The sequence below is a fragment of the Malurus melanocephalus genome, unplaced genomic scaffold (assembly GCF_030028575.1).
Source record: "Malurus melanocephalus ecotype Western Australia unplaced genomic scaffold, MMel_1.1 scaffold_4, whole genome shotgun sequence".
Taxonomy (NCBI): domain Eukaryota; kingdom Metazoa; phylum Chordata; class Aves; order Passeriformes; family Maluridae; genus Malurus; species Malurus melanocephalus.
In genome coordinates, this window is record NW_026623236.1 from 3,442,338 (window position 1) to 3,468,670 (window position 26,333).

General features: G+C 42.7%; 2 protein-coding genes across 6 annotated transcripts in view; both read right to left on the minus strand.

Annotated features, from left to right (window-relative positions):
- Positions 1-9,074, minus strand: part of COL12A1 (collagen type XII alpha 1 chain) — a 96,782-nt gene extending 87,708 nt beyond the window's left edge. For 3 of the 5 annotated variants that reach the window (XM_057369141.1, XM_057369157.1, XM_057369167.1), the window contains exons 1-2: positions 8,795-9,074; positions 6,050-6,157 (exon numbers count right to left, since the gene is read on the minus strand). In XM_057369141.1, the coding sequence (XP_057225124.1) occupies positions 6,050-6,122 (73 nt within the window). In that variant the 5' untranslated portion in view covers positions 6,123-6,157; positions 8,795-9,074. The remainder of the gene's footprint in view (positions 1-6,049; positions 6,158-8,794) is intronic. The other 2 variants (XM_057369149.1, XM_057369175.1) reach the window with 2 other exon arrangements.
- Positions 9,075-23,594: 14,520 nt separating this feature from the next.
- The window catches only part of LOC130575351 (cytochrome c oxidase subunit 7A2, mitochondrial), a 3,850-nt gene continuing 1,111 nt past the window's right edge, over positions 23,595-26,333 (minus strand). The window contains exons 2-4 of the mRNA XM_057369186.1: positions 26,123-26,212; positions 24,593-24,677; positions 23,595-23,807 (exon numbers count right to left, since the gene is read on the minus strand). Of these exons, the coding sequence (XP_057225169.1) occupies positions 23,749-23,807; positions 24,593-24,677; positions 26,123-26,212 (234 nt within the window). The 3' untranslated portion in view covers positions 23,595-23,748. The remainder of the gene's footprint in view (positions 23,808-24,592; positions 24,678-26,122; positions 26,213-26,333) is intronic.

Sequence of the window (26,333 nt, forward strand, 5' to 3'; positions counted from 1 at the left end):
CCTTTATTATCATAATTATTTTGAGACCTAACCCCCATCTTCATTGCTGCACTTKAAATCCATTCATTCTCAGCCTATGGCTGGCTTATCAAACTCAAGCACTGAATATTTCTCCCATTGAAATCCAAAAAGGAATCTTGCTTGAGTGAAAAAAAAAGCAGTTTGGATCCAATGTCATTAAAATGTCTTCCAGATGGTCTGTGAGCTTTTGATACTCAAACAGAATCTCCAAAACATCCATGGACCTTCACAGGGGTCAGATTTCACCCAAGTGAAACCAGCTGTGGGGTGAAGACCAAACCATGGTCATATGACTGAGAGCAGTAAGCTGATCTGAAGTACAGCAAAATGTTTAGATGATAAAAACCTTATTGTGATAGTAAAATAGGGCAACTGTTACTCCACCTCATTAAAATTCTTCTTCCAGAAAGGAATTCACCAGTGGAAAAATGATACATCTGCAATACTGAATCAAACCAGAGCTCTAGGGGAAAAAATGCCCCTTGTTGTAGTAGGAGTTTGCCCCTTTACAGGGACAAACCTTAAAACTTCACTCAACAAAATATATGTGTGAGTGAAGCTTGACTCCAGAAGCATCTTGATATCAGCCATTTGCAGCAATGAAGTCGCACCCATTCTTACAGTGCAGTGACACTGCTGACCCTGTGCCCATCAAAATTCATGCCAAACCTCTCACTGACTTATCAAGGCACAGGATCATGATCATAACATGTCATGGTATTATAGTATTGCCTTCATACAGTGATCCCGCTGTTGATGCACAGAAATGCATGGGTCCCTTACAGGTTTCCCAGAGCAGTAGAAAAATATCCTGCTCATCAACCATCATGTTTCCACAGCATTAATTTTGAGCACTCTTAGAATTATGTTATTATAATTTCCTTAACTAGATCTTCCATACTATGCACAACAAAAGAAAAACAAAAAAACAAAAAAAACAAAAAAAAGGGAAAAAAAAACCAAAGAAACAAACAAACAAAAAAACCCCCACAAAATAAAACAAAAATACCCCAGACATAATATACTTAAATCATTGCCACTTCTTGTGTTATATGCACATGTAATATGGGTATGTTTTCTGAAATTAAAAAAATAGAGAGCAAAGCCTCTCGCTCATGCTATGCAAGACATTAGCTTGTATTACTTCAGAGGTAATACAATCCTAATATACAAAAGTCTACAGCTTTTTGCAGATAGCACAATGTGACTGCTAGAGGATCCCAATGAATATCTTAACAAGACAGAAATAAAGTATAACCAAAAGATTAAGTCATTTATATAAGAACCAGATTTAAAAGTGATATAATTTGAAAGTAGCTGCCATCCACAATCCCTATGTRAAACATATTTCGTGATTCCATCACTGGAAATACTATAACTAGCAATGTAAAATAACAAAACCTACAAAGTAAAATTAGTTCCAGCCACACTTTCCTTAACTACTAGTGAGACAGTTTTGCAGGCATTTTTAAAAGACAGATCTTCTCTGTTTCATGGAAGATCTCCATCATATGTCAAATTTCATGTCAGATTTGAATATAATTTTMAAAGCAGATAAAGAAGTAAATTATAGAATCTTTAAGTATGAAAAGACATTGTCCAACTACAAAAAAATTAAAAGTGAGTTGAAATTGCATAATTATTATAATTAGCATGTAAAATAACATGTTAGTCCAAATTAACGTACAGTCTAGAGAAGCTGAAGAGTAAGCTCAGCCTTCAGGCCCAGCGATAAGCCCTGCTGAGGCTGGAAGGTGTGAAAACTCCTCATTTATTATTTTTTCAGAAATWGCATTAATTTGGCAAAACTAATCAGATCATTACCCCAGTCAAGGTTCCTCTGAAGTCTGCATTGTCAATGTGACTGGAAGAAAGAATGATCTACAGCCTAGAAATGCAGTAAAGAGCAACTTCTCAAAGAGCAGCTTCTCAGACTTGTTAGATATTCATTGCCAATCACAACACAGAAACACTGCCATCTGTATCTTTGTTTTTTTCAAATTGTATACACGTATATTAAATTTCTTCAAAATAGAAGATGCATAGCTCATAAATGTACTTTAAAAARATCATTTAAATCTATATACCTAAGTAAAGACATACATACCTACATATATGTACACACACTGTATGCATGAATATTTACCAAATTTTACATGTRTTTGTGCATATATATGTATGTGAATTAATATATACACTTACACTTGTGTGTGTATTTTTCTTCTACCTAGCAGCAGGAGAAACAAGGATGTATAGTCACCCTCATGAATATAAAAAATTCAGTTTCACGTATCAGTCTATATGGCTTGCTATTTAGGAACTCAGAAATCAACAGCTTCTTTCTCAAAAGATAATAAAATTATGATCCTACCAATCAGTTCCAAAGCCGAATAGGTGTTTAACTTCAAAAATTTCAGCTATCACAGATCACCTCAAAATAATTCATTCAAATGAAAATTCATGTACTTAACATAAGYTTTATTACAAGACAAAAACTCTAACCCTCTGCAACAGCTGTGTTGCAATTATTTGTCACTTACTATACTGCATGTCCTGGTAATAGATTTTTCACCAGACAAACCTTTTTATGCACAACAGAAAGGTCCCATATTTGGGTCAGTGATGCCCTCATTCCCTACCTCCAGCCTAGAAAGCAGACTTTTGTAGGTCTGAATGAGTTCCTGAAAAACTGAAAAGTCAGAACCTTTGGAAGCTCAGTGAGGTCACCCAAAACCAATGATTTTWCTCATTTCTTTCCTGTGTCTTTGAAAATCCCTCTGTATTAAGAAACATGGCATACTACAGAAGCCATGACAACATCACAGCAGTAACTTGAGGTTATAATTRACAGATTCTTCACATGCCAATATACTTGGCTTAACTATGACTAAAATAAGAGCCCTTGGCTCTTTGTGACCACAGATGAAAAAAATACTGCAACAGAAAGAAATTCTTACAGGAGGACAGACATGGAATGCACTACACTGGACTAAAAAGGCACAAAACAGCTTAAAGCATAAAATATAGAATCACACATAAGCAGTTTAAGCTGGGAGAGAGATATCACAAGGATTGCAAAACAAGAAGGATTTCACTGTAAAAAAAAAGAGCAAAAATGCTGAACATGAACACAGATTTGTTTCCTTGACCACAGTAAACAAACAACTTCCCCAGTGAAATGRCATGAATGCATTTAGACTAGATGTGGGTTTTACCCTCTCCACTCCTACAGTGACTGCCCTGTTCTCCTGTACCTCTACAGAAAAGCTCTAACGTCATTACAGCAGCTCACTGCCTTGACAAGAGCAGCAGAGCACATCTCTCACAGAGGACTTCAAAGCAGCTGTGATGCTGATGAAGAATCAGTTTCATACTGGAAGATTCTATGGACAGCAACAATGGATAAACTGCATATCTACTCCCAGGGGAGACTGAAAAATGAAAGCTGAAAGAGGGCAGAAAATAAAAYGAAGCTTTTCCTTTCCTCTGCTCTYACCACATCTTCCCACCTCATATCAAGAATATTCATCACCTCAAATGGCCCTTTCCCTCATTCTCCTCTCACTTTTTCCTCCCACCAAGTCTCTACCCACACCTCTGGGAAAGAAAATTCAGAATACGCATCTTGTGAATGGCACAGGGAGAGCCAAAAAAAACAAGAGAGACACGGGACTGACTGACTGGTGGGGGAGGATAGCTTTGCCACCCCAAAGTGATCTGAAACTTGGAAAAATAAGACTMATGGACAAACCTTCACAGGTGAAAGTCAGTTCAGCAGACAGGATTTAAGTTGCAATGACAGGAGAACCAAAGTAAATAAATAAGTAATTTACTAAAGTATATAAGATGCAATTTACAAAGTTATGTAAACTTGAAACAAAACATTAAAAGAGTRCAGAAGAATGATMTTTTTGCAAACAAAAATCACATTGYAAAAAGCTCTACAAAAGCAGTTCCCAGCACAGCAAGTCCTAGCTTTTGAACTTTCATTTTCAGCACCACCATTTCTCACTCCATTTTCAGCACCACAATTTTTCACCACACACTTCCCTGCTCTCACTTCACARCTCTGGAGCTGGGAGAATTTTCTCMYAGAAACATGATCAYTGTARATTAGATATTGTATTTATCAAACATTTTTAAATGTAAGTCCTGTCTAGGAGCCCTCTACAACTCTCAAGATTAGGCTTTGCCCACTCTTTTCCTTAGCAATAGTGCCTCCTCCAACATGACATCTAATCAARGTTGGCCAGATTGTCTGGCAACGTGTCGAGTTTTGCTGTTATAACTGTGTRCTGCTCCAAATACACTTTTGTAGCTTGCCTTAACAGTATTGAAGCTATGMCTGGTTTAGTTTACACTATAGCTAAATAAAACACCTTCATTTGCATTCCAAAATAACAAACACCATACATGTAATCAGTAGTGCAGGACAACAGCAACATTGCTCCAGYTCCAAGTGAGCTCCTCCTCACATGGGGAAGAAAGCACAAACACATCCACTCCCTGCCTCCATCAAAACTGTACAATTTCTCTGCTTTCTCTGGCATGGCAGTCCTGCATTTCAAATGCAACTCTGAAATGACTTCAAATGACCTTTTTGGGTTCCTTTGCCAACAACAATGCAGCACAAGAGAAAGGCAGTGGACTGATTTTCTTCTAGGGTGACCAGATGTTGCACTACTGGCAAAAATGCCATCTTTTTCCAGAAAGCCAGTGTACTTTACATCTGCATGMCCCAAGCAAGCACTACTTCTTGGGGAGAAAATACTGCAGAGGCTTCTCTGACACCCCATGTTTTTAGTAGCCACCAGCCAAGGTGACCACATCCAGACAAGGGAGTTTGAGGCAGGCCATGATCAGAAAATTTATTCCAGTTCCAAACAGAAAGAGAAGGAAAGTGGAAAAAAATTATTTATCAGATGCTGGCTTCTGTTTTTTTTTTCCAGTAAATCCAGGTGAGTTCACACTTATGATGGAGTCAGGTCCCAGAGGTCAGATCAAGTCATTTCAGTGCAGGACGTTCGGCATTTCTGTTTCCCCTGGCAGAAATGCTGTGACCACAACCAAAAAGCCGAGCAGCTCACACTGAGGGCACAGGACACAGCTGCTGTTAATCCACAGGGCCAGGTCATTTTGAGCCACGCTGGGCAACTGTGRTAGGAAGATGGGTGTCCCCACATCTTCAGCTGGAGGCAGGATGCTGCCAGGAGCCTCATCCTCCAGAGAGACTGGGCTGAGGGCCAAGGAGGAGAAGAAAAGCCATTTTGGAGGTGACAGTACCACATGCATGCCACAGCCTCAGAGCCCCGGCTGCCACAGCAAGGCCTGGCCCAGCCTTCCCTTCAGCAGCACCCAGGACCTGTGTCATGGCACTGGCACGTCTCCCCAGGCGTGCTCCCCAGGTCAGACCCGCCACAGACGCTGAGGTGTCCCGGACGGAGGGTCCGGCCACCCCAAGGCTCAGCCGGGGGTCGCCCCGCCGAGCAGGGGAGGCCGATGGGCCTGCAGGCCCGTGGGGCAGAGGCGAGGGGTCTGGCTGGACAAAACACACAGGCGCAGAGAGCCAGACTCTGTTGGAGCATTTTATTTCAAAGCTGTGGGTGGTTGGGTGGCAGGTTTTCCATTTCCTCTMTCAACATGACTAAACGAGGCCAGAGAACAGCCCTTCTTGGTCCGTCCTGGGGGCAGTGCCACGGCCCCGGTCACACCGGGCTGGCCGCCAGGGGCAATGGGCTCCTCGGGCACCGCGCCCGGGTGGCCACACCAGCTGGCCCATGTCCTGTCTGAGGGTGGTGTGGACAGCACACCAGAGAGACAGAGAAAGGGAGCTACGGTCCGGCTCACTAGCCGGGAGAAACAAAGCACAGAAGGAGCTGGGCAAGGAAGGAGAGGCGTTTCTCTGAAGGAGAGAAGGAGAGAAGGTGAAGTATTCACATTTAAAAACAGAGGGAGAGGGCTGGTAGCTCAGGGTTGATTGGGAGGTTTGCCCCCAGCCGGGGCAAGGGGGCAGGGAGGGGAAGGTTACCTTCAGCCTCGATGGAGGAGAGGAGGGCGGCTGCACACAGAGCAGCGACTGCCGAGCACAGCGCTGTCTTCATTTCTGCCCTTTCAGATCACAACAACATGAATGAATCTGCAATGATGGGGAAGGGGGGAAGAGGGAAAAAGGAGAAGGAAATGATATGTGTGGATTAAAGGCTTGCGTGGGTGTATTCATAAAACATAAAAAAGACAAACCGTGGATTTCACTTTGTTCCCTTATCCCCTGCCCCCACCCGCGGGACCAGGTTGAAACCTCTAGACTTGAAAGCTGTCCAAGACGACGAAAGATCCGTATGACTAACTGGAGAGTCTCGTCTCGCAATAATGTGCCTTTTGTTGCTGAACCCTTTCCAATCACAGTAAGCACATGAAGCTTTGACCTAGTTAGGGTTAATTTGATCAGGGAAGTGCAGTGAAGATCTGTGTCTTTGCACAGGCAAGAGCCAGAAGGGAGCTCCATGACTTCATCGCTGAATGTGATGATAGCTAATTCAGAGGTCATTCCTGCCTTGGATCAACTAAATGTCTCTTTCAGCTGGGGATTTTAATCGGCTCCTTTTTCATAACTGTTGAACCACTTAGTTAGCTTTGTTTTACTGGTCTCAAGATAGTTTGGAAACTGTAATAAAATTTTTTCTGAAGAGTTCTGCCTACAAATGTGCTATTCTTCATTTCTTGAAAGTCTGAAATAGGTTATACAGAAGTGTGTGTAACACACAATCGAAATTTGACACGTCTGTCTAGCCATGATGTTTCAACATCTGATAATTCATTTACATGTCCTGAGAGAAAATAGATTTAAAATATAGTGTGTAAAGCAGACACACGAGTCTCACAATCACTGCAGGCTGTCTAGCAAAATAGGTGGGATTAGGCCAAGTTAGTGGTCCTTAATTGCAAGCAGCCATACCTTCATAACTATACGCTCTTAGTCATGTAAAATTACTATCAATTACTTCAGCAAAACTTCTAAATTATTTCCTTGTCTAAGTAAAGGCTAATATGAACCTACATATGCATGTAGGTATTTCTAAAGTTTGGGACTTTCTCTCTCAGGAAGTAGGGGAGTGGCAATTTGTATGAATAAAATCATAAATGCATCATATATCATAATTAGGCTGGGGGAAAGAGAATTCCAAAAGCAATTAGGCAACAGATTTTATCAGAAAAGTGTCATGAGCAAAACAAAAGAAAAAYACATAAATCATTAGTCTGCAGAAACAACTGAAAGGGGAAATAATATTCTTCTACCACCTAAAGAAGTACCCAGCAAGGCACATTCAKTGGGAAGATGCTATGGAGGTTCAGGAATTTCCAAGTTACCGATACTGAGCTTAACAGGCTTCATTTGAGCAGCATTGTATACCTGCCTTACCCAAAAGCCTTTACTGCACATGAAAATACCAAGAGCTCAAAGAAAATCCAAGCAAAGGTTTCAGTCTAATGGCAGTTCCAGCAGCTAAACAGAAGAGTGGTATTGACCTCCCTCCTATTGTCAGTGACTATAGTCCCCTCCTATTGTCAGTGACTCCCTGATACTAACACAAGAAAGGCCAAAGTTAGTATTAAATTGCTCTGAAAGATCCAAAATCATATCATTGCTCTGTGTGGGAAACAGCTGTCCCTGGGCAGATCTACAGCATCCTGCAGYGAGTTTAAGGATTGCCTAAATTCAACGCAAAAGGACATTTTGTGCTGCATATTTCATGCAGGCTTTGACTGCCATCTTTTGATCCTTTTGAAGAGCAATAGAAACTAACCATCTCACATAGGCATCTAGGAGTTTGCCACTGSTGCAGGTCTACTATTCCTGATACACATTTTTGTTTCATGAAATCTTAGCCAAAGCATTCATTTGCCAACCTAGAAACACTGTTTTCCCTCTCACGAACTTAGGTGCGTGAAAGAAAGCCCAGAGGTGGCAAAGTTCCCCTCACTGGCTCAGAAGAAACACAACAGACTTTGTGTCAGGACTAAAGGTTTTTTCATTGATATTTCGAGACCACATAGAAAGAATGAAACCCACGCTTTTACAGTGACAGTCCTATCTCACACTAATTCAACATATAAAAGTTTACTCAAAGCATTTCTAAACCGCACAGTACATGGCATTTACCAATTTCAAGAAGGAAAAAACTAATGTAAACGGGGAGGAAAAAAAACAAACCAAAACCAGAAAYTAAAACAAACCGCAGGAAAAGCCCACTACCTATCAAAGACGTAAAAAACTGGAAGCAGGAGAAAGCATCACCGGCAGCAACACGCAAGAGAGGGAAGCGAGAGCTCCTGCCAAAGCCGCAGCGGTAGCGTGCCTGCAGGCGCGCTGGGCGCTGACAGCGGGCTCCACCGGGAGCCTCTGGCCGCCGGGAGCCTCCGTCTCCCGGACACCACCGCCCCTGGCCGCATTTCTGCCCAGGCACCCGTCCGCCRGCAGCGCTCGGGGCCGGCATCCCGCCGGGCTCCCCCGTGCCTTTCCCGGGCTGACAGCCAGCACCCCGGGGCGCTCTGCCCTGCACCTCTCCTCCGCCCGCCCGGCCGCACGCCTGCAGCCCGCTCTGACATGCCCAACGCGCGCACACACGCTCCTTCCTAATCCCGTGTCAGCTTCCAGCCCGGCGCTGCTAGCCCAGCCTGAAGTGCATCGGAAGGGGCTGCGTGCGGACACAGCGGGGCACGGGGGGCGGCGCGGCGGGCAGGGGACCCCCGCTCCTGCGGGACACACACAGACCTTCCGGGGCGGCCGCACCGTGCCGGGGTCGGTGACGGGACAGATCCTCCGGCGATGGTTCCGGCAGTGCCCGCAGCGGCAGGAGCCGCAGCCGTCGGACCTGGATAGAGGGAGGAGGATAAAGGATGAAGCTCCGGGGGCACCTTGTGGAGGGAGCAGCAAGTAGCAGCAGCGGCGAAAGAGGAGCAGCAGCAGCGGCAACTGTAGAGCGCAGAGGAGGCGTCTCGATTAYTGTAGCTCCCGATGCGAGGGGTCTGTCTGGGAAGACTTGCCTTCTCCAAGTGGGAAGAGCCTCTTCTCAATCTGCTACTTAATAGAGGGCTGTTCCCAACTCTCAATTTACCCTCGTAAGCGGTTACGAAACTGCAGGGAAGGTGGACTGCTGCCACCGGGTGATATATGCGCTGCTGTGCTCCAGCAAGGAAGGGGATCCACTTCTGGAAACTGGCGCATACCTCCGCGCATTCCTGCGGCATGAGACGGGAGCCGCGGCGGCAGCGCGCCCGGAGGCAGGGGCCCGGCCCGCCGCCCCCTCCCTCCCTCCCCTAGGCTTCCCAAACGAGGAGGACACGGGAGGGCAGTGGAAAAATTGAGTCTCCGGGCAGGCTTCGAGGGACGGCGGCGCGGAGGGTTCCCCGGACGGGGGGTGCACGCAGCCCCCGTGGCCCCCGCGGAAGCTGGGCTGATCCCCGGCACAGCCCTGCAGAGAGGCGCGGGCACTCCCGGTGGTGCGGCCAGGCACCTTGAGGGCCAAGGGGATTTAATCATTGTGGCAGAGTTCAGATGTGTCTGGCCTCGACGCTGTGCAGCCATACATACATTAAACATACATTAAACTCGTACTCCCCCCGACAGCCCTCCGCCACATGGGTGTTTTACTTCGAGCACAAAGCCCCGCGGGTGCCGGAGCAGCCGGCGACGGGGCGGGTACGGCTCCCCGGGCCGAGGGACGGGGCGCACGGCCTCGCTGACCTTCCCTCGGACCCTGCGGGAAAACCCGCGCCCGTAGCCCCTGTCTGAAATTCTGTGCTTTCCACAGGAACACCTTCCAAAATCCGACAGTCCGTTGGGCGACAGGCTCCTCGAGGGTCTCCCGTCTCTCGCTCTCGGGAGCCTGCTCGGGTCACCCAGCGTGTCCCGGCGTCAGCAGAGCGCTGTGCAAACGGCGACACACCCGGGCCCTTTCCCAAGGGTGCAGGTCGTAAAGTGGAGCCCAGWCAGAGAATCCCAGGGACCCCGCGCCAGCAATGGCTCTGCTCCCACACACACGGGGAACGGCTGCCCTGGGAGCGCTCTCCGACGAGACTCCTCCGSAACCCCTTCGAGCTGAAACACGGGATGTCATCGTCCCCTCGGAGCGGGTCCGCAAACTCGGGACGCGGAACAGAGATGGGCGAGGAGCGGGGGTAAACGGGAGGAGGAAAAGCTGCGGGGGTGTCCCCGGCAGGCCCCGCTCGCCCGCAGCCCGAGCGCTCTGGGGCCATCCGCAGTGCCGGAGCGCCCCCCGGTGGCGGCGGCGGGCAGGAGCGGCGGCCGGCAGAGCGACAGTCCGTGTGTCCCCTGCCCAGGCTGCCGCTGGATCCCCGAGACCACCGCCGTGGGGACCAGGCGCAAAACAGGGCCGGGAAGGGCGGGAAGAGGGACAGATGGGGCCATGCCTCAGACCAGAGCTTGGGACTCTCGCTCGGAGCGGCCGGGAGATTCCGGGGCCGCACTGGGTCCCATCAGGCTCCGAGCACGACGTGACTGGCACAGTCACCGCGGGGTTCCAGCCGGGGTGGAAGTGACTGATAACGGAGATTAATACTTTATCAGAGGACCGCTCCTGGGCACTTTCCCGCGGGACTGGGAGATCAAGGACCTGTCGGCAGGAGGACTTGYGTCTCCTGAGCTTTGTTTCTGCAATAGGCCTGTCATATACATGAGAAACGCTGAAAAGAAAGTGATAACCAGAAGACATGCGCTGACATTTCCAGACACTTTGGAAATGAGTCAGCTCCTCTTTGGGACACGGCACAGTTTCAGCTGTCTGGTATTGATAGAATGCACTTTTCAAAAGCTACATCTCCTCCACTGATAAWACTCTTGACCTACCAAACACCCCTGCCCAGCTGTTGGGTTGGATTTTCTCTTTCAGCATCATTTTGGCACGGGGAATTGAATTTCTTCCTATCCATATCTGATATGGAAAAAACAATATTTCTAAGAAATAATACATTTTAAAAATTTTAATTCACTGAATGACCACATCAAGAGCACAACTATAAATGTGGTGTGAACAATAATTTCAGAAGAATGGACATCAGGGATTACAATGAAATATACTTCCACAGGAAGTTAATTAATGCAAATGAGATATTTTTATCACTTGCACACTGCAAATGTATTTTTTTTACAATATACKAATGATTCTCCATCATAGGATAAGCAAGATTTTATGTTAATAGTTAAAATCAATTAATGCACAAAATTAGGCTGGAAGAAAATATGCATTATCCTACATAAAATTTAAATCACTCAGAACAATTATTTTTAAACKTTTAAATAATTTGGTGTAGAGCTACAAGGGGATTTACATGAGGGGAGACTTTGAAAGCAAGAGATCTCTCAGGTCTTCAAGAATCTTACAGACCTAGATGCTGCTGGGGGAAGTATCTCCYCTTCCTCTCAGCTGACCAGCTTCACTTAATTTCTTTTTTAAAATAGACTTTAAGCTGGCGAGAGTAAACAATTAATTGACTCCAAAGGCAGCAGGATTTTGTTCCTATCGTTACCTCTTTATTCTAACTGTTCTGACCATGATTCTGCCCAGATCATTTACATGTAAAATACACCAACAAACTGCATTTAGAGTGTRTGCTTCCATATATCACAGCAATTAAATGGGTTGTTTTTAATCAGCTTTGTTGCTATGTACATTCACAGTCTGAGTGGATAGTATGTGATTCAGAAGGCATTTCTGAAATGCATAAACATTTACCCTGCCTGCTTGTTTCTTAGACAAGTGTTAAACACATTAAGACCAATGCACTCCAGCTCTGCAATTTTCTTTGCTATCTAATCTGAACACACTAAAACAGTGACAGATTTAAATAAAAATATCAACATTTAAAKTCATATTTGTACTTACAATAATATTGTATATTTCTGGTGTATGTATGTGATAGTAAYATTGCAGATAACCAGGAATTTCTTAAAAATTTTGAATTTTCAGGTCTAGAGTAATTCAAGCAACTTTGTCTTTCTGGCACCTCTATTTTTTGTTACCTCAAACTGCATTGCCAGGACAGAATAAAACAGAACATTCTGCATTTCAGCACTGTAAACCTTGAATAYCATTTCCATGTGGATATCACACTAGATTTGGCTTCTGTGTTTTCCTGACAGCTAGTTTCATCTCCTTTACATATGCATATTGCAAATGTATTATTCATATGTATAAATGCATTTGAGTATATATTTTGCATGGAGAAAGAATAAAAAAAAAAATTAGCTCTTTGAACATTAAACAATATAGAGATTAAGCATTAAATGTTGTTAAACAAGCAAAATTGTGCTGCTGCCAGCAACGTGCCTACGTCTGCCCAGGAAGTACTTTGCTGGTCAGTGTATCACTGCATCTATCACTGCAGTGCATCTAAATTAAACACTGTCTTAGTACMGTCATTTAAGAGGCCCATTGGTTCCTTACTGCACAATAGACAGTGTTTCCAGTATGTTTTTAATTCCCTATTAAATCACTCATAAGACTAATATTGCATGGGATTATATCTTCACTCATAAAAAGCAGAAGTACAAAATACATTAAAACACTTTCACCAGGCTCTGTCTTCTCTGAGAGATTTCTAGTCARTGGCAGGAGAAGAACTCGGTCTTGTGTTTGTTTATTTGGAAAGTTCATTTCAGAGCTGGTATTCAGAGAGCAGAACTAGTCTGACCTCTCATAATGAGGATTGGCTTCCTATATTAGCCGTGTTCAGAGAGGACTGGTGCTATCTGAAATCTGCTCGTTCAGTGGAACAACTGTGGAAGCAGCATCMCTGGAGGGTGTGACAGCCATGAMATAATTATCTGCCTAACCAGGTATGTTTTCCTTAGCAACTCTTTATTTCTCTAATTTGTCTGTTTTTTCCCATCATGTAGTGTTCTGAAAGTCAATTAYTGTGGCTCCAGATAAGTAGATCTGGAAAAGTAAATAAATCTTTCAAAAGCAGATATATAAATAGAAAGAAGCTGGTATTTAATGGAGTTTGGAAGTCTGAGAAAATCCAGTTAATTTGTAGGCRGCCATTTTTTTAAAAATATAAATCTTTAATACTAGAATTGGAAAAAAATAGATTCAAGGCTCTAATAGTCCCTTCCATATATATACACAAACACACTTCATTTTAAAAACATTCCTAAATAAAGTGYTTTCTTTCAAAGAAGCTGGTTCATTATTCCACAACAGAGTCCTGATCTATTCAGGWAGCATTTCTCTATGAATTCAGTACAAATCTTGCTTGATTAAAGAGGACAAGAAAATAAATTGACTGAGGGCAGTGACTTTGTAGATTTTTCAGGTATCATTGTACGTGCATAAAACTGTACATAAAACTATGTTTTAATGCGACTGTTCCTGTCACAGCAATGGACTAGCCACAGAGAATTGTGAATGCAGAYCTAAGCATTTCTCTTCACATGGCTGAGGGGTCCCCAGTGAAAGAATGATGATTCACTGAGATAACCCATAGTTTTGAAAATTTTTTTAGAAATCACTAGCCACTAGCTGCTACTTGCAGAACATTATAGTACACAGCKCACTKRGTACCCAATTGGATTCAACATCTTSTGAAAGGTTAATTGCTATGGGTTTCCCTATATTTGGTAGCCCTTCAACTATTGCAAAATAATTACTCCCTATGAAAAAGTTCTCAATATTTATCAGCAACAAAGTCTGATATAGTGCARTGCCAAGCTCTGAATAGGAACATTTTGCTAATTCTTCTAAGTACTTCTATATATTAAAAAAAAAACCCCAGTATCCATTGTAACAGCAGGGTCTTTGTAAATGGTACATAGTCTTATGCATAAGATAAGCTTGTGTCTGCATGGACAAGATATTCAAAACTATTGAAAGTTTCATTAGCTAATGAGTGACCTGATTCTTTTGTTGCAGACAGTGGAATAATTAATGATGGAGGGGAATTTTAAGATTCAATACCTTGTCATTAGGTCAGCTGCTGATGCTGTCCTTCTCTCCCCCACAGACACAGAAGGCATTGAGGATGATTCCCCTGATTGAAGAGCAGGTTGCAGAAAAGCTGTCAAGGGGGAATAATCAGATACTGTTGTGCTCTATCCCAATACTTATCTTTCCTAAGAAGGTTTAGAGTGTGTAAAGGCCAGCCCCAAACTCTCAGTTCAGCAGGACAAACATTCAAAACCTTAAACATTCTGACAAGTGAATCTGATGTGAATGCACAGAACCAGAGTRAATGAGGCTGGAAAAGATCCCGAGAGGCCATTTAGTTCATGACCTGTTGTTTCAAGTAYGCCAGTACTTCAAAGAGAAATTCTCCATACCATACTCAGTACTAACAGCATACTCTGGGGAGCTGTTTTGTAGTGGCTGACAAATAGATAATAACTTGTCTTAGGTGAGTTGCAAGTTGTCCAGAATATAACTATGAGTACAGCCATCAAAAATTAAAATTAAAAAAAAAATACAACTACATCAGAGAAGCCTGTATTTTTGGAACACAGAATCATAAAATGGTATGGGTTGGAAGGATCTTTAAAGACCATCAAGTTCCAACCATACTGATTCCACAAAAATAGCCTTGGTTTACTGTGAAAAATTGCTTTCTTAACTGGCATCTCTTCAAACTCTCAGCCAGACAGTGAAGAAGCCAGWCTGGGAGATTCTGAGATTCCTTCTTGCATGTGACTGTCAGAAGTACAGATCCCACCAGTCTTACAAAAACCCCTTTTGCTGTTACAGTATTGTCTGCGGTTGACAGTCATGTAATTTTTGACCATTTCTAAACTTCTTGGGAGATGGACTCTGTGCTCATCACYATCCTCATTCCCCACTCCCCCCACCTTCCCAATCTCAGTGCCTTGATATCCAAACTGGCAGATCGTAGCATTCCTCACAGCTTTTTCCTCTGCAAAGCAAAGAAAACAAGAAGCAAAATTTGGGCTAGGACACAGGTAGGGAACACACTAGGTCCAAGGACCTGGTTAGCCTAGACTGTATATACTTTCCTGGGACCTGTGGTGCTCTCATCTGCATGTCACCTATCACAGATATTGATGGACAGTTGGATACTTAGAGAGTTTGTGGGAAAAAGAGTCAAGCAAGAGTTTAGCTTGGAGGCATTTAAAACACACCCTAGGTATCACCTGTCGCAGCATTTATGAACTCCACATGAGCCAACTTTGAAAAACAAACCTGTTCCTTTAGCACAAGTCATAATTGGCCAGTGACTAAGGAGGAAAATAAATGGAGCAAAACAATGCAGATCTAAATCAGCATTTCTTAATGCAGCCTTGTGGCTGCTGCTTCCCAATATGTTGAATGTTGACAGTTCCAAATACCAGAACATAAGATTTATTTGGATTATAAATAGATGTTGCCTTGTGCTTCAATATCAGAAGCACGCTGTTGAGTAAACAGAAAACTACTGGCTTTTGTTTCTGCTATTAAAGGTTACTTGAAATACTCCCATGTATTGTTTGCTGACAGCCTTTTTCACCTGTTGGAGTAAAGTCTCTCTCTTGTGTATCAACACCTCTACAGCCTGCTGAGAGGCTTCACTTGAAGCTGTTAAAATGTCTCCTCTCATATGCCCTTTCCTCTRAACTCTTGGATGTTCTCCAGCTGGCCTCGCTACTCTGTTAGCTTTTAGTCACCCCMGTTTAATGAACATGTGCTGGGTTTGGCATTGTCCTGATTTCTGCATGTATTTTTTTATCTGGGGGAATGTGTTTGCTATTAGCTCCAATGTCTCTTATTTGTTTAACAAACATAATAAATAAATAAATTTATCTGATTAGGATTTTTAAACAAATAAGATTTTGGTAAATCTGACCTGTTGCTCCTTTACCCTCTGCCCAGTGCCCTTTGCAAAGCATTTAGGGGATTTCCTGTTTAAGGCACATCACAACATGGGGCTTTACTATGTCATGATCTTTTTTTCCAGTCAAGAACAGCTGCTGTGAGATGAGGTCCCTTTAGGCTAGAAGTGGCTGTTGGGACCTTATTTTCTAATAAAGACTGCAGAGTCTGCTTCTCTAACCTCCCAAGAGCCAGAGGCAAGCCCCAGGGCTGTTTTGGGAGTCACAGGCATCCTGATAGTCCCTGATTGCTATRACACCAGTGTATGAATCTCCTGCAGGCCCTCTGTTATATTTGCCAGCCCCAAGCAAATGTCTCAAATACAAACTGAGATGGTGTTGGGCACCCCAGATTAGRCACTGGATCAAGCCATTTTACTTTTCATCTGTGGCACTTTACCAGACAAGTGTTCTGCTGGTGCAAACGTGAGTCTRCTCACTTAAATACCTATTTACCAGGAACCAGAATAAGATCAGTAAATGGGCCTGATGCTGGTCAAAAGATGTTTGGATGKTAGCGATTTTCAGGTCCTACTCATCTGCTTTTCTGATCTTGGATCTCAGACACAAACAGAGGTACAGATTGTGAAAGAGATTCCTGCCTATCTGTGCATCATATACATCATAGAGTTAATGTCTATCCTGCACCACACACAGATTTTGTGACTTTGTTTCAGACACTGCACTTATACCCCTCAAGTAATTAAGCTGGGGAAACTGAAAGTTGAGGTTCTCCTCTTCTTTTCCCAGAAAACTGGTCATACATTTGAGCACTATTTCAAGAAATAGTGAAATCTTTTCTTGTTGTTCTAAGACATTTTTGCTGGTTTTTTATTTTAATAGAAGAGAATTTCTTGGTAATGCTCTTATGAGAAATCAGGCTATTTATGTAAATGTCAGAATATGGATTTAGCAGTCTAAGTTTAAAGACTTCTTTCTGAAAGTCTCAGCCAAGGGGAGGTGTGCTAATCTCCCGTGTACTGTGCTTCAGCTCTGTGGCACAGTGATCCCAGTGACATGCTCCACRCAGAGCACATATTAGCACACCACACTATATTTAGCAAAATGTGCCCACTGCTCCTAAGAGATAACTGAATAAACCTTGATAACGCTGTTGGCCTGACTCCTCTGGGACTTGTAACTTCCCAATGAGCTATAAAGATCATTATAATGTTTTAATTATATAATTCCCTTTTGCATAGTGCTATGATAGATAAGACTGAGTGTGTGTCAGCCTTTCCATTATAAACTTCAGGTCCCAGAGCATTAGTCATCTAGGGTAAGCGCTCATGTGGACATGAAACAACATAGTACAATTTTTATATTACATAAACATATAYAACTCAAAAATTATTAAGAACACGTTAGTGTAGGAATCACAAGCTCCTCCTTAGAACCCTGCAGGAACAGAAGCAGCTCACAGTTATTGGAAACAAACCGTCTCAACAGCGGCAGCAAAGTCTAACAGCACTGAATCTCCCTCTCTCCCTCTTATTCCCAAAGACATGTCCAAATATCTATGAATCATGTTACAGTCACATTGATGAGGATGATACTATAAGATTTGCATAGAAACTCTCAAAATAATCTTAATCTGTAAGCAGGAACATTTTGGAAAGATCACATAGTTCAAATCCTGCAAAGGATTTCTTGGCTAAAAGGGAAAAAAMTTCTGCGGAAAATTAAAGACATTCATCTAAAAGTATTGAATTTTTTTTTTCTGCTGTTCCAGATATTGTTAAAACTGGACTATGTCTTTGGCCCTGAGAAGGCAAATGTTTAACGTTTAACCCAATTAGCACACTTTAAGTATCTACTCTGAACATCTTACTGTTCTTCCCAAGAAAAACATKCTTCTGCTGCTCTTGGTGAAATCACAGGGAACTATCTCTAGGTGAGGTCCCCAGGCAGCCTCAAGAGAGCTATTCTGCAATGTCTCTCTACGGCCAAGGATACCATTTTATTAGATTGACATATCACAAGACATTCTACTTTTCTCGTATTTTACAACTCTGATAGCAATCAAACACATATTGTTCACAGAGGAGAATGCTTATGTTGAAATACGCTTTTAAAGCAGTACTGCGACATTGTTCATTTCGTATTTGATTTGCAACAATTCTCTTTAGGAAACCTTAGGTAATTTTAAAACTCCTATGATAATTTTAAGCCTCYTTTGATCCTTTTTATTGTAACTCCTTCCATGTTCTGGTATATGTAATGCTTAAATATTACTGGATTTTATCTGATCGTCACTTTCCAATTTATTTCCATGTCCACCAGAGAGCATCTTGCCTTTTCTTGCAGACAGCAGAGACCCAAAGAGGCAAGGGGCAGACATTTTAATGAATGAAAATACTAAAGCAGGTTAACATAATAATAAAAGAATAAAACACTATGGAGACAAAAGGAAGATGATTAGATTGCACTTGATAAACCGGACTGAAGAGACAAAAGATCCTTATGCTTCAGAAAGTTCAGATTGGTGGATTGGGRACCCAAAGAAAGAAACACACAAGCAAAGGACAAATTTGTCTTTCTTTGGCAGTTTTCTCTAGGACACAGCAGGCTGCATGCAATGGGAGTGAATGTTTTGAGAACTTACTGAACTTTGTACAGACATCGGATCTAAACCCAGAACTGCCTGGCTGGGGACTCAGTGGGATAAACCCTTCCCTCAAGTACCTTCCCAGYCCCTGAGAATGAATTTAGCTTTTCACAACAGTTATAAACAGGAATCCCAGCCATTGAGAGAGGATGAATGTTTTTGAGGAAATAGATACAAAGCTTTAGCTTTAGATGTGTTTTGTTAACTGTGATCAGTTAGACTAGTAYAAAATCAGTGAATAATAACAGCAACTCTTCAAAAACATTGAGGCAAGACCAAAATGCATCATAGAATGTATGTGTTGCTCTCTGAGTTTGAAGACTTGAATACTCACATTCAGAAAAACTACAGTCCAGCCAAGAGATTCTCCTCAGATTGTGTTTCTGGACAAGCCATTATTTTTATAGCAGAATTAACTGAGTACTGAGAAAATAAGTGGAAAGGCTCAGGCAAGTTAGATTAGAGAAGGTGGTGTTATTGCTAAAAGGAACTTCTTTAAAAAAATAATCACACAAGCATGCACATGAAAAGATACATTAGTTCTGACTTACTCATCCCCTAAATACCTTATTTAGGGTCAAGTCAGGTTGCTCTGTTTGATTTTGACTCTGAAAGTCTGATTCACCCTAGCAACTGTGAAGGTTAACCTCCAGCTCTGATATTTARAAGAACTGGGAAAGAATGGGAGAGTAAGGAGGGACAGCATAATATGAAAAAAGCCAAAAAMAATTCATCATGTTTCTCATAGTTCAAAGCAGTGATAGCCAAGGTCAGCAATATTAGAAAAGTCACATTTTTACACTGGGATCTGTAAAAAGAATGTACAATGAAGATCATACACTTAGATATCTCTCTGTTATTTTCTTTTTACTTCTGAGAGTTTCTGATCTTTTTCACGATGTCTTTTAGGTACTCAATGCTGTGTTATTGTGTATTATTAGTACTCWGACTTTTATTGGGGAAATTTTGTTGTGTGTCAACCTAATTGGATCTACACGTATATTCAGCAGCCAAGACAATGTAGCCCAGGGCACCATTTTAAGAGTTGATATTCTGAGCTACTTTCCAAGTGGAGAAAGTAAAACATGGTCTGTGCGTCTGAAGTCTCAGAAAGGATTGTGGAATCTGGAACTGCAGTACCGAGAATTTAATTTTCTTCTGTTTCATCTGATTCTTATTTGAATAGTGATTTCTCTTACAGTACCATAAACAACTTTGTTTTCTAATTTTGACAAAGCTGGGACACTACTAAGCTTTCTTTGTTAACCTTAAATCTGTATAAGTTTAAAAGCTAGATAAGTTTTAAATCTTAAATAATGCAAAGTAGAGTAGCAAGGAAAGTTGAAGAGATTAAGTAGTCACTGCCTATCTAACAGAAATTGGCCCCCAAATTTTTGGGGTGATAATTAGAACAATTCAGCTCAGTGGAAGTTAAGAAGAACATTCCCATGTCCTCAGCTACAGGATCCTTTCCCATCCTTCAAAGCAAAATATAAAAAAGTGATAATTTCCATTTCAAATAACAGTAACTGAAAAATAAATTTACATTAAGCTGAAATAGCAAATGCAGTTTACATTAAATATTTTGGGTGGAGAGATACTATGTATCGCCTAAACACAAATCAAAAGTAGGACTGCAGTAAGGTATAGCAACTAACCCCAGAAAAACGCTGATTTAAAGATGATAATTCAGCRCGACAGTACTAGGATCAGACAAGGAAAGCTCGCAGTTTGTGTTAACTGCTAGAAGCCCATTACTTCATATTAGTGACCATTTTATTATTTTAAAGCTATAACTTTTTTCACATTAGCAAGGAGTAATGGATGCTGCTTATTTTAGTTTCTGCTGCTTGTAATACCCATAGTGAGATCTTCAGATATTTGAGCAATGAAGAAGATACACAGCTCTCTTTTTGTATCATCCTAGAGAGGGACAGCATAGGCAATACAGGCACCCCGTTTGCATCTGGCAATTTGTGATGTGGATGTGCCCRCAACAAAACACATGTACAGACTGCAGAGTAGATCGGCGTTTCCCTGCTAGCGTTGTGATGAAATGTGCTGCGCAGCTGAGCGTGGGTTTTGTTTGGTTCCCTCCCCCTGCTCCTGCCGCAGCCGAGCTCCGGAGCGCTGGCAGCCCCATGGATCGCGGGCGCCTCCCTGCGAGCGCCGGCAGCGGCACAGCGCATCCCCGGGAATGCCGCCCGCTCTCCGCCCGCTCCAGCGGCACACTCCAGGGACTATTTCGGGGTTATTAGACCCAACTCTAACACAACAAGTTTTTGCCGTTTGATATTAATTTAAATAACATTTCAAGGCTCTGTCTATAAATAGTAATTGCTTTGTAGCATGAAGCTTTCTCCTAACTTCATTTACTCCACGTGCTCTCCCGCCGGAGCTGCTGCCGGCAGCGAAACTCACGGGTTGTGGATGCCGGACAGTGGACACTGAGATGCCGGACACTGGTGCAAGAACAAGAACAGCTGCACATTCTGTTTTGGTTGCACACACAAACATGCATTTACTGCCTAGCTCACCMCAGGATTTTTGTAATTTGGACTATTTGAACAATTACTCCTTTCAAAATTCTTCGTAATTCCTGTGGGCAGGAAAAGATGTGGGCTTTTTAAAGATGTTGATCTTTTCTTATGCTGCCTTCCAGATGCCCATCATTTGGTCCACATCTTGAGAGTAACTCTRGGCACATCACAGGCAAAAGCCTTGCAAGCATTGCACAGAGCAGACAGCTTCAAATTCTGTGATTTATAGTTCACTGAGTTGCAAAGTTTTTCTTCCTTGTAGGCATCAATGTTCATCTCAAGATAGGCTGCACCCCACTTCCCAACCCTTTTKCCAACAAATCCATCCAGGCATTTCTTATTCCATTAGTCATGYAGTTGGTCAAAGCCATCTGTGCAGAGAAGCTGTCGGATCTGGTTTAAACACAGAGGAGCAGAAGATACTAAGTCTCTGTTAATAAAGCAGATCAACCCCAGAAAGGTTTGAAATATACCAAAAAATGTGTTTAAAACCATGAGGTTATATAACGGTGCAAAAAAAACCATCCTGGATTTATTTTATTTAATAGTAAAAGAGGCAAATAAAAATAAAAATAAATAGAAAAGGGGGGGAGGGGGCTGGGGGGAGAGGGGTGGGAGCTGAGGGTGCTCTGGCATGAGTTTTTTCCCCAAGAACTCTCAAAAGAGCAACAGGAGTTAGACAGAAACATATCACCTTTCTGGGGGTCTCAACAATGTCTCGTTGCTCCTGTCCATCCGGTCATCTGGGTGGTGACAGTCCACCACCATGGCTGTCACGCTGCTGCACCACCGCACCAAAGAGTACAGAATCCAGTGCATTAATGTTTTGGGCCAGGTGGTAACGCCCACGTGTCTCCCCTGCAGGGGGCTAGGTTTGGTGCTGTCCCTTGCAACACTGGATCTGTTGCATCATCCCTGGTGCAGGGTCTGGGGACCCCCSTGGGAAGGCCTTTGATGGGCCATGWCACCCCCTCAGCTGTCCCTTCATGTGGATAAGCTTGTCCCAGGGTGCCGGGCTCCACAGCTGAGCTGGTATGCACAGCAGAGCCTGGGCTCTCACTGCCTCTGACCAGACGCTTTCTCACCACACACCCAAAGCTTCTCCCCTTTGGTGTCAGGGTCTGTGCTGGCCTAGCAGCTGATAGCCCTGGGGATGTATCTCCACCCTGAAGGTGCTAAGCATGATCCTTCCGTGAATGTATTCTTCTTCTCTCCCAGCTCTGAGTTACTTAGCTTCACCAGTGGGCAGCCCAGCACCTGTCAGGAGGCCTATTCCTTCTGTGCAGCTTTTGTAATACAGTTCTGCWRTAACAGGCAAAAGTCCTKCAGGAAARTGTTTAAGWCATAAACTATARTATTTCAGTCTCYGACAGAAACTACCATTGAGAGGTATTCCTCCACGGACCTTTTAAGAGTTTTGGTTCTACTAGAGAGTACACTCRCCCTTCTCTTTCAGTTTGCCTCAAGTTTAAAAAGCCTACTCTGATTCTCCAGGATAGCAACAAAAAATTGGAAACAAACTTAATCCACGAGAGGCTTAAAATAGCACTGTAGTGGGAGGCTACATTTTTGAGTTCATTTTCACATTTTGATAATTCCAGTTTCCTTGAGAAGAGAAACAAAAGAATTMTTTTGATGAAATTGYTTGGGTTTTTTTTAGAAGCTCTGTYTGTTACAGAGTYARTAACAGACTTAGGKCATAATAAGCCACAAGYAGCAACAYGACAGGAAGGTGAAAAAGTCACAAACTCTGTTAGGAACATAAAAGTGAACTGGGGATGCACAACTAAAATGGGTTTCCATGATTTTCCCCAATAATCCAAATAATCAAGCCAGGAAGAGCCATCAGGGTGCCTCAAAAGTGATGCTTATGGTCTGTTGGGTTGTCCTCCGGAGTGAAGTCCCCCATGAGCCCAGGGCTGGTGAATGTGAGGCTGCCCCTATCTGTCTGTAGATATATGTCTGTGTCTGTCTACAGACTCACCCACTCAGTCATCCTGGTGGGGTGACCAGAAACAGACCCTCACAACAATGTCACCTGTCCCTGCTCTCCCTTTAATCCTGACCCATAAGCTCTCCATCAGCTCCTCATCCATCCCCAGGCAGAGTTCCATGTTTCTGGCTGGTTATTGATATAGAAGGTGATACCATCTCATCTACACAGCCTGTCCTTTCAACCCAGCACTCCAGCTGCAGGACCCACCCCACCACTTCTCTGTGAAGCCACTGAGATCACAACCCTGCAGGTAGGAGCATGTCTCTAACTCCTCCTGTTCATTCCCCATGCTGCATGCATTCACAGAGGCACTGAAGTTGTGTCCCTGATGAGACCCCTGACCAGAGTGTATGCGAGTCCTTTGTGCTGCTCTGCAGGGCTCCTGCTGACCTGTGATCTCCTTCCTGGCGATGGGCGTCTATGGTTGGCACTRGCATCAAACTGAGATGAGGAGGGGCATGGACTGAGGCTCTCCTCTGCCAGCAACCATAGTTTAAAGCCCTCTTCACCAGCTGGGCCCAYGCACATAAACACAAGATACATGTAGACACCACACCACGTAAAAACTGCTTTATTGATTGCAGTTTACACGTTACAATTAACTTATGATTCCAATCATTAAGCCAGCTTATAGTAAGTATAAGCTGCCACCATGGTCACACGGAACTGGACAAAGAGATGTTAGTTGCTGAGGCATCTTCAAATGGAATCAGTTCGGCTTCTTGGGCATTGAAGAGACAAGCAGATAATAAACACTATAGAGTGTTCCTGAATTAAGAGACAGAAAAAATATTTTCAGATTAGCAAACAGAATTCCTTTCAAGTCAGTTTTCCAGTTTGTTCCAGAAAAAGTACTGAGAGTAAGCAGCTGCAATTCAGACAAAACACGTTTCCACCCACATCTCAACGATTTTTTTTCTGGTGATTCATATTCTAGAAAAAAAAAAAAACCTTGAAATACCTCTCCACAGGCTGCACAAAAATAAATAAACAGGAAAAAAATAGTGGAGAGAGGCACTACACAATCATAAAGTAAGGTTACTCATTCTTAAAGTAGCTGAACTGAAAATTCATTTGATCAACATATTTAAGGTAGAGACCATTGAAAAATTATGTAACAAGACATAAAGGTTAAATATTCTATATTGAATAGAATTCTTCTAGTTTTCACAGCATAAAAACTCAGTACACTGAATATTACCTAGCACTAAGAAGAGTCAGGTTAGTGTGAAACTGGTTCATGTATGTGCTATAAATACATTTCACTCCTTGCAGAATATGCTAATTAGTTCTAGTTTTCTGTAACATCATACATGAAACCTGAAGGAGTATTCAGCCCACAATACTCAGTCTGGGAAAAAGCCATYTGAAAATCTAAACTTGAAAAAAGCACAAATGAATATACAGTATGTCCAAACATGGTTTTTGTTTCTCTACATGCACTTTGGATGTTCTCAAGAACAGATTGAAGGAATTACATAATTATTTTACAGAGAAAATATCAGCCATGCTGGAGATTGTACAAAGCATAAATATTTCAGTGTTAGCCTTACCAAACGTCGTAAGAACCATGGTGGTTCTATACAACAGATGATCCTTTGCCCCACCTTTAAGATGCACTGGGACGCCATTATCCTCCTAATGGAAACAAGTGACAAAAATAAACTATTTATATACAGTTCCTGCAATATTGTGTTTACATAACAACAATTACTCAGAGGAAGAATTACTACCCTACATTATCTTTCCAACTCCCAAAAGACACTGAACCTTATTTAGATCCCACTTTGTCTTCAAAGCTTTCACTCTGGTATCAGGTGATGACTCACTAGGGGAGTACAATAAATCACATGCACAATTCATATCTAAAGCAGTGACTGACAGATGCCTAAACACTTCTGACACCAGTTGCCAGACCCCTCGAGTGCAACAGGATGTGTTCCCCATTCCTAGAAACTTTCCATCCATCTCCAGCACAATCCCTGCTATAGGGAGCAACAGGGGGAGGAGTCTGAACTGTCACTTGGTGGCGTTTTACCAGGAAATTGTTTTGCTCCACCCCAAGTAAAACACCTAAGCACCAGATCAACATGATCTTTACCCCTGTCAGCAAGATCATGCTGCTCGGGACTTCAAGCCAGCCTCCAGTGCTGGTGACCTGCAACCCAGTCCACCTTAAGTTGCTGTTCCTCAAGAAAGRAATGAAAGGAGGAAGAGCTATGCCTAGAGATCTCTGCCAGCAGAAACAGAACCTCTGACCCCTCCCATCACCAACATCCTGCTTCCCCTGGGCTCACAATGAACACCGTGCTTCTTAGTGTCTCAGCAAGACTGGCTTTCTCTTTCAGGGGAAAGGAAAGTGATAAGATAAAAAAACTGTTTAAGTGGGGCTTCTAATATACTTGGTCCCTTTCACTTTGCTGAAGCCCTCTTTATCCTCASTATGAAGCTACAGCTCCGGGTTGTGGCTCACAGCTGGGATTATGCTCGAGTGTTCTCTGCTTTCACTAGTTCACTCGGTGTCTCTATCAATCAGGAACAGAGTAATTCAGATATTACTTSTAAAGATTCAATAATTTTCTAGGARTTAATCCAATCACTTAAGACATTTACGGTTTTCATAACKGAAAAATACAATAATACCACATCCTCATTAAAAATTATGGGGCTCATCTATGAGCTATAAAAAGAGCTGTAAGATTTCAGGCTTACTTTTTCACTGTATTTCTGTCCTCTCACTGTTTTTCTATATTTGTTCTTTGGACGTACTCCCCCATATCAACCCATTCTGGAGTACTTTATCTTTGTACAGTGCCTAATACTTACAATAAACTTCAGTACAAGTCATTTCACAGGGTAAAAAAAAAAAAAGCCTAAAGAATTAGCAAGTCAAGTTCATATGTACAAATACTCCTAATCTCTGCAGAAAACAACTGTAAATTGCGAACACTCTAATCATTCAACTGATTTCGAGAGCTTTCTTCTGATGTAATGAGGAGTTAGACCAGCTCTTTAGAAAAACATCTCATTATGATCTACTAAAACCCTGTTAATCTACTAACGTTATTCAACTCACTCAGTACCTGAAAAAGCTTCTGCTGCTCAGAAACTCTATTTGCAAACTGCCTGCGTGAAGCAGTGCTTATGGTTCTCTGGGAAATCTGGCGAAGAGCCTGAAATAAAAGGTAAACAGTGTTTTAAAAAGAGTGACATTTTTCAGCTCTGTCCACACGGGGTAGCAATTGTTTCTTTTAAAAGCAAGTTAGAAATGGAAGGGATAGCAAAAAAAAAAAA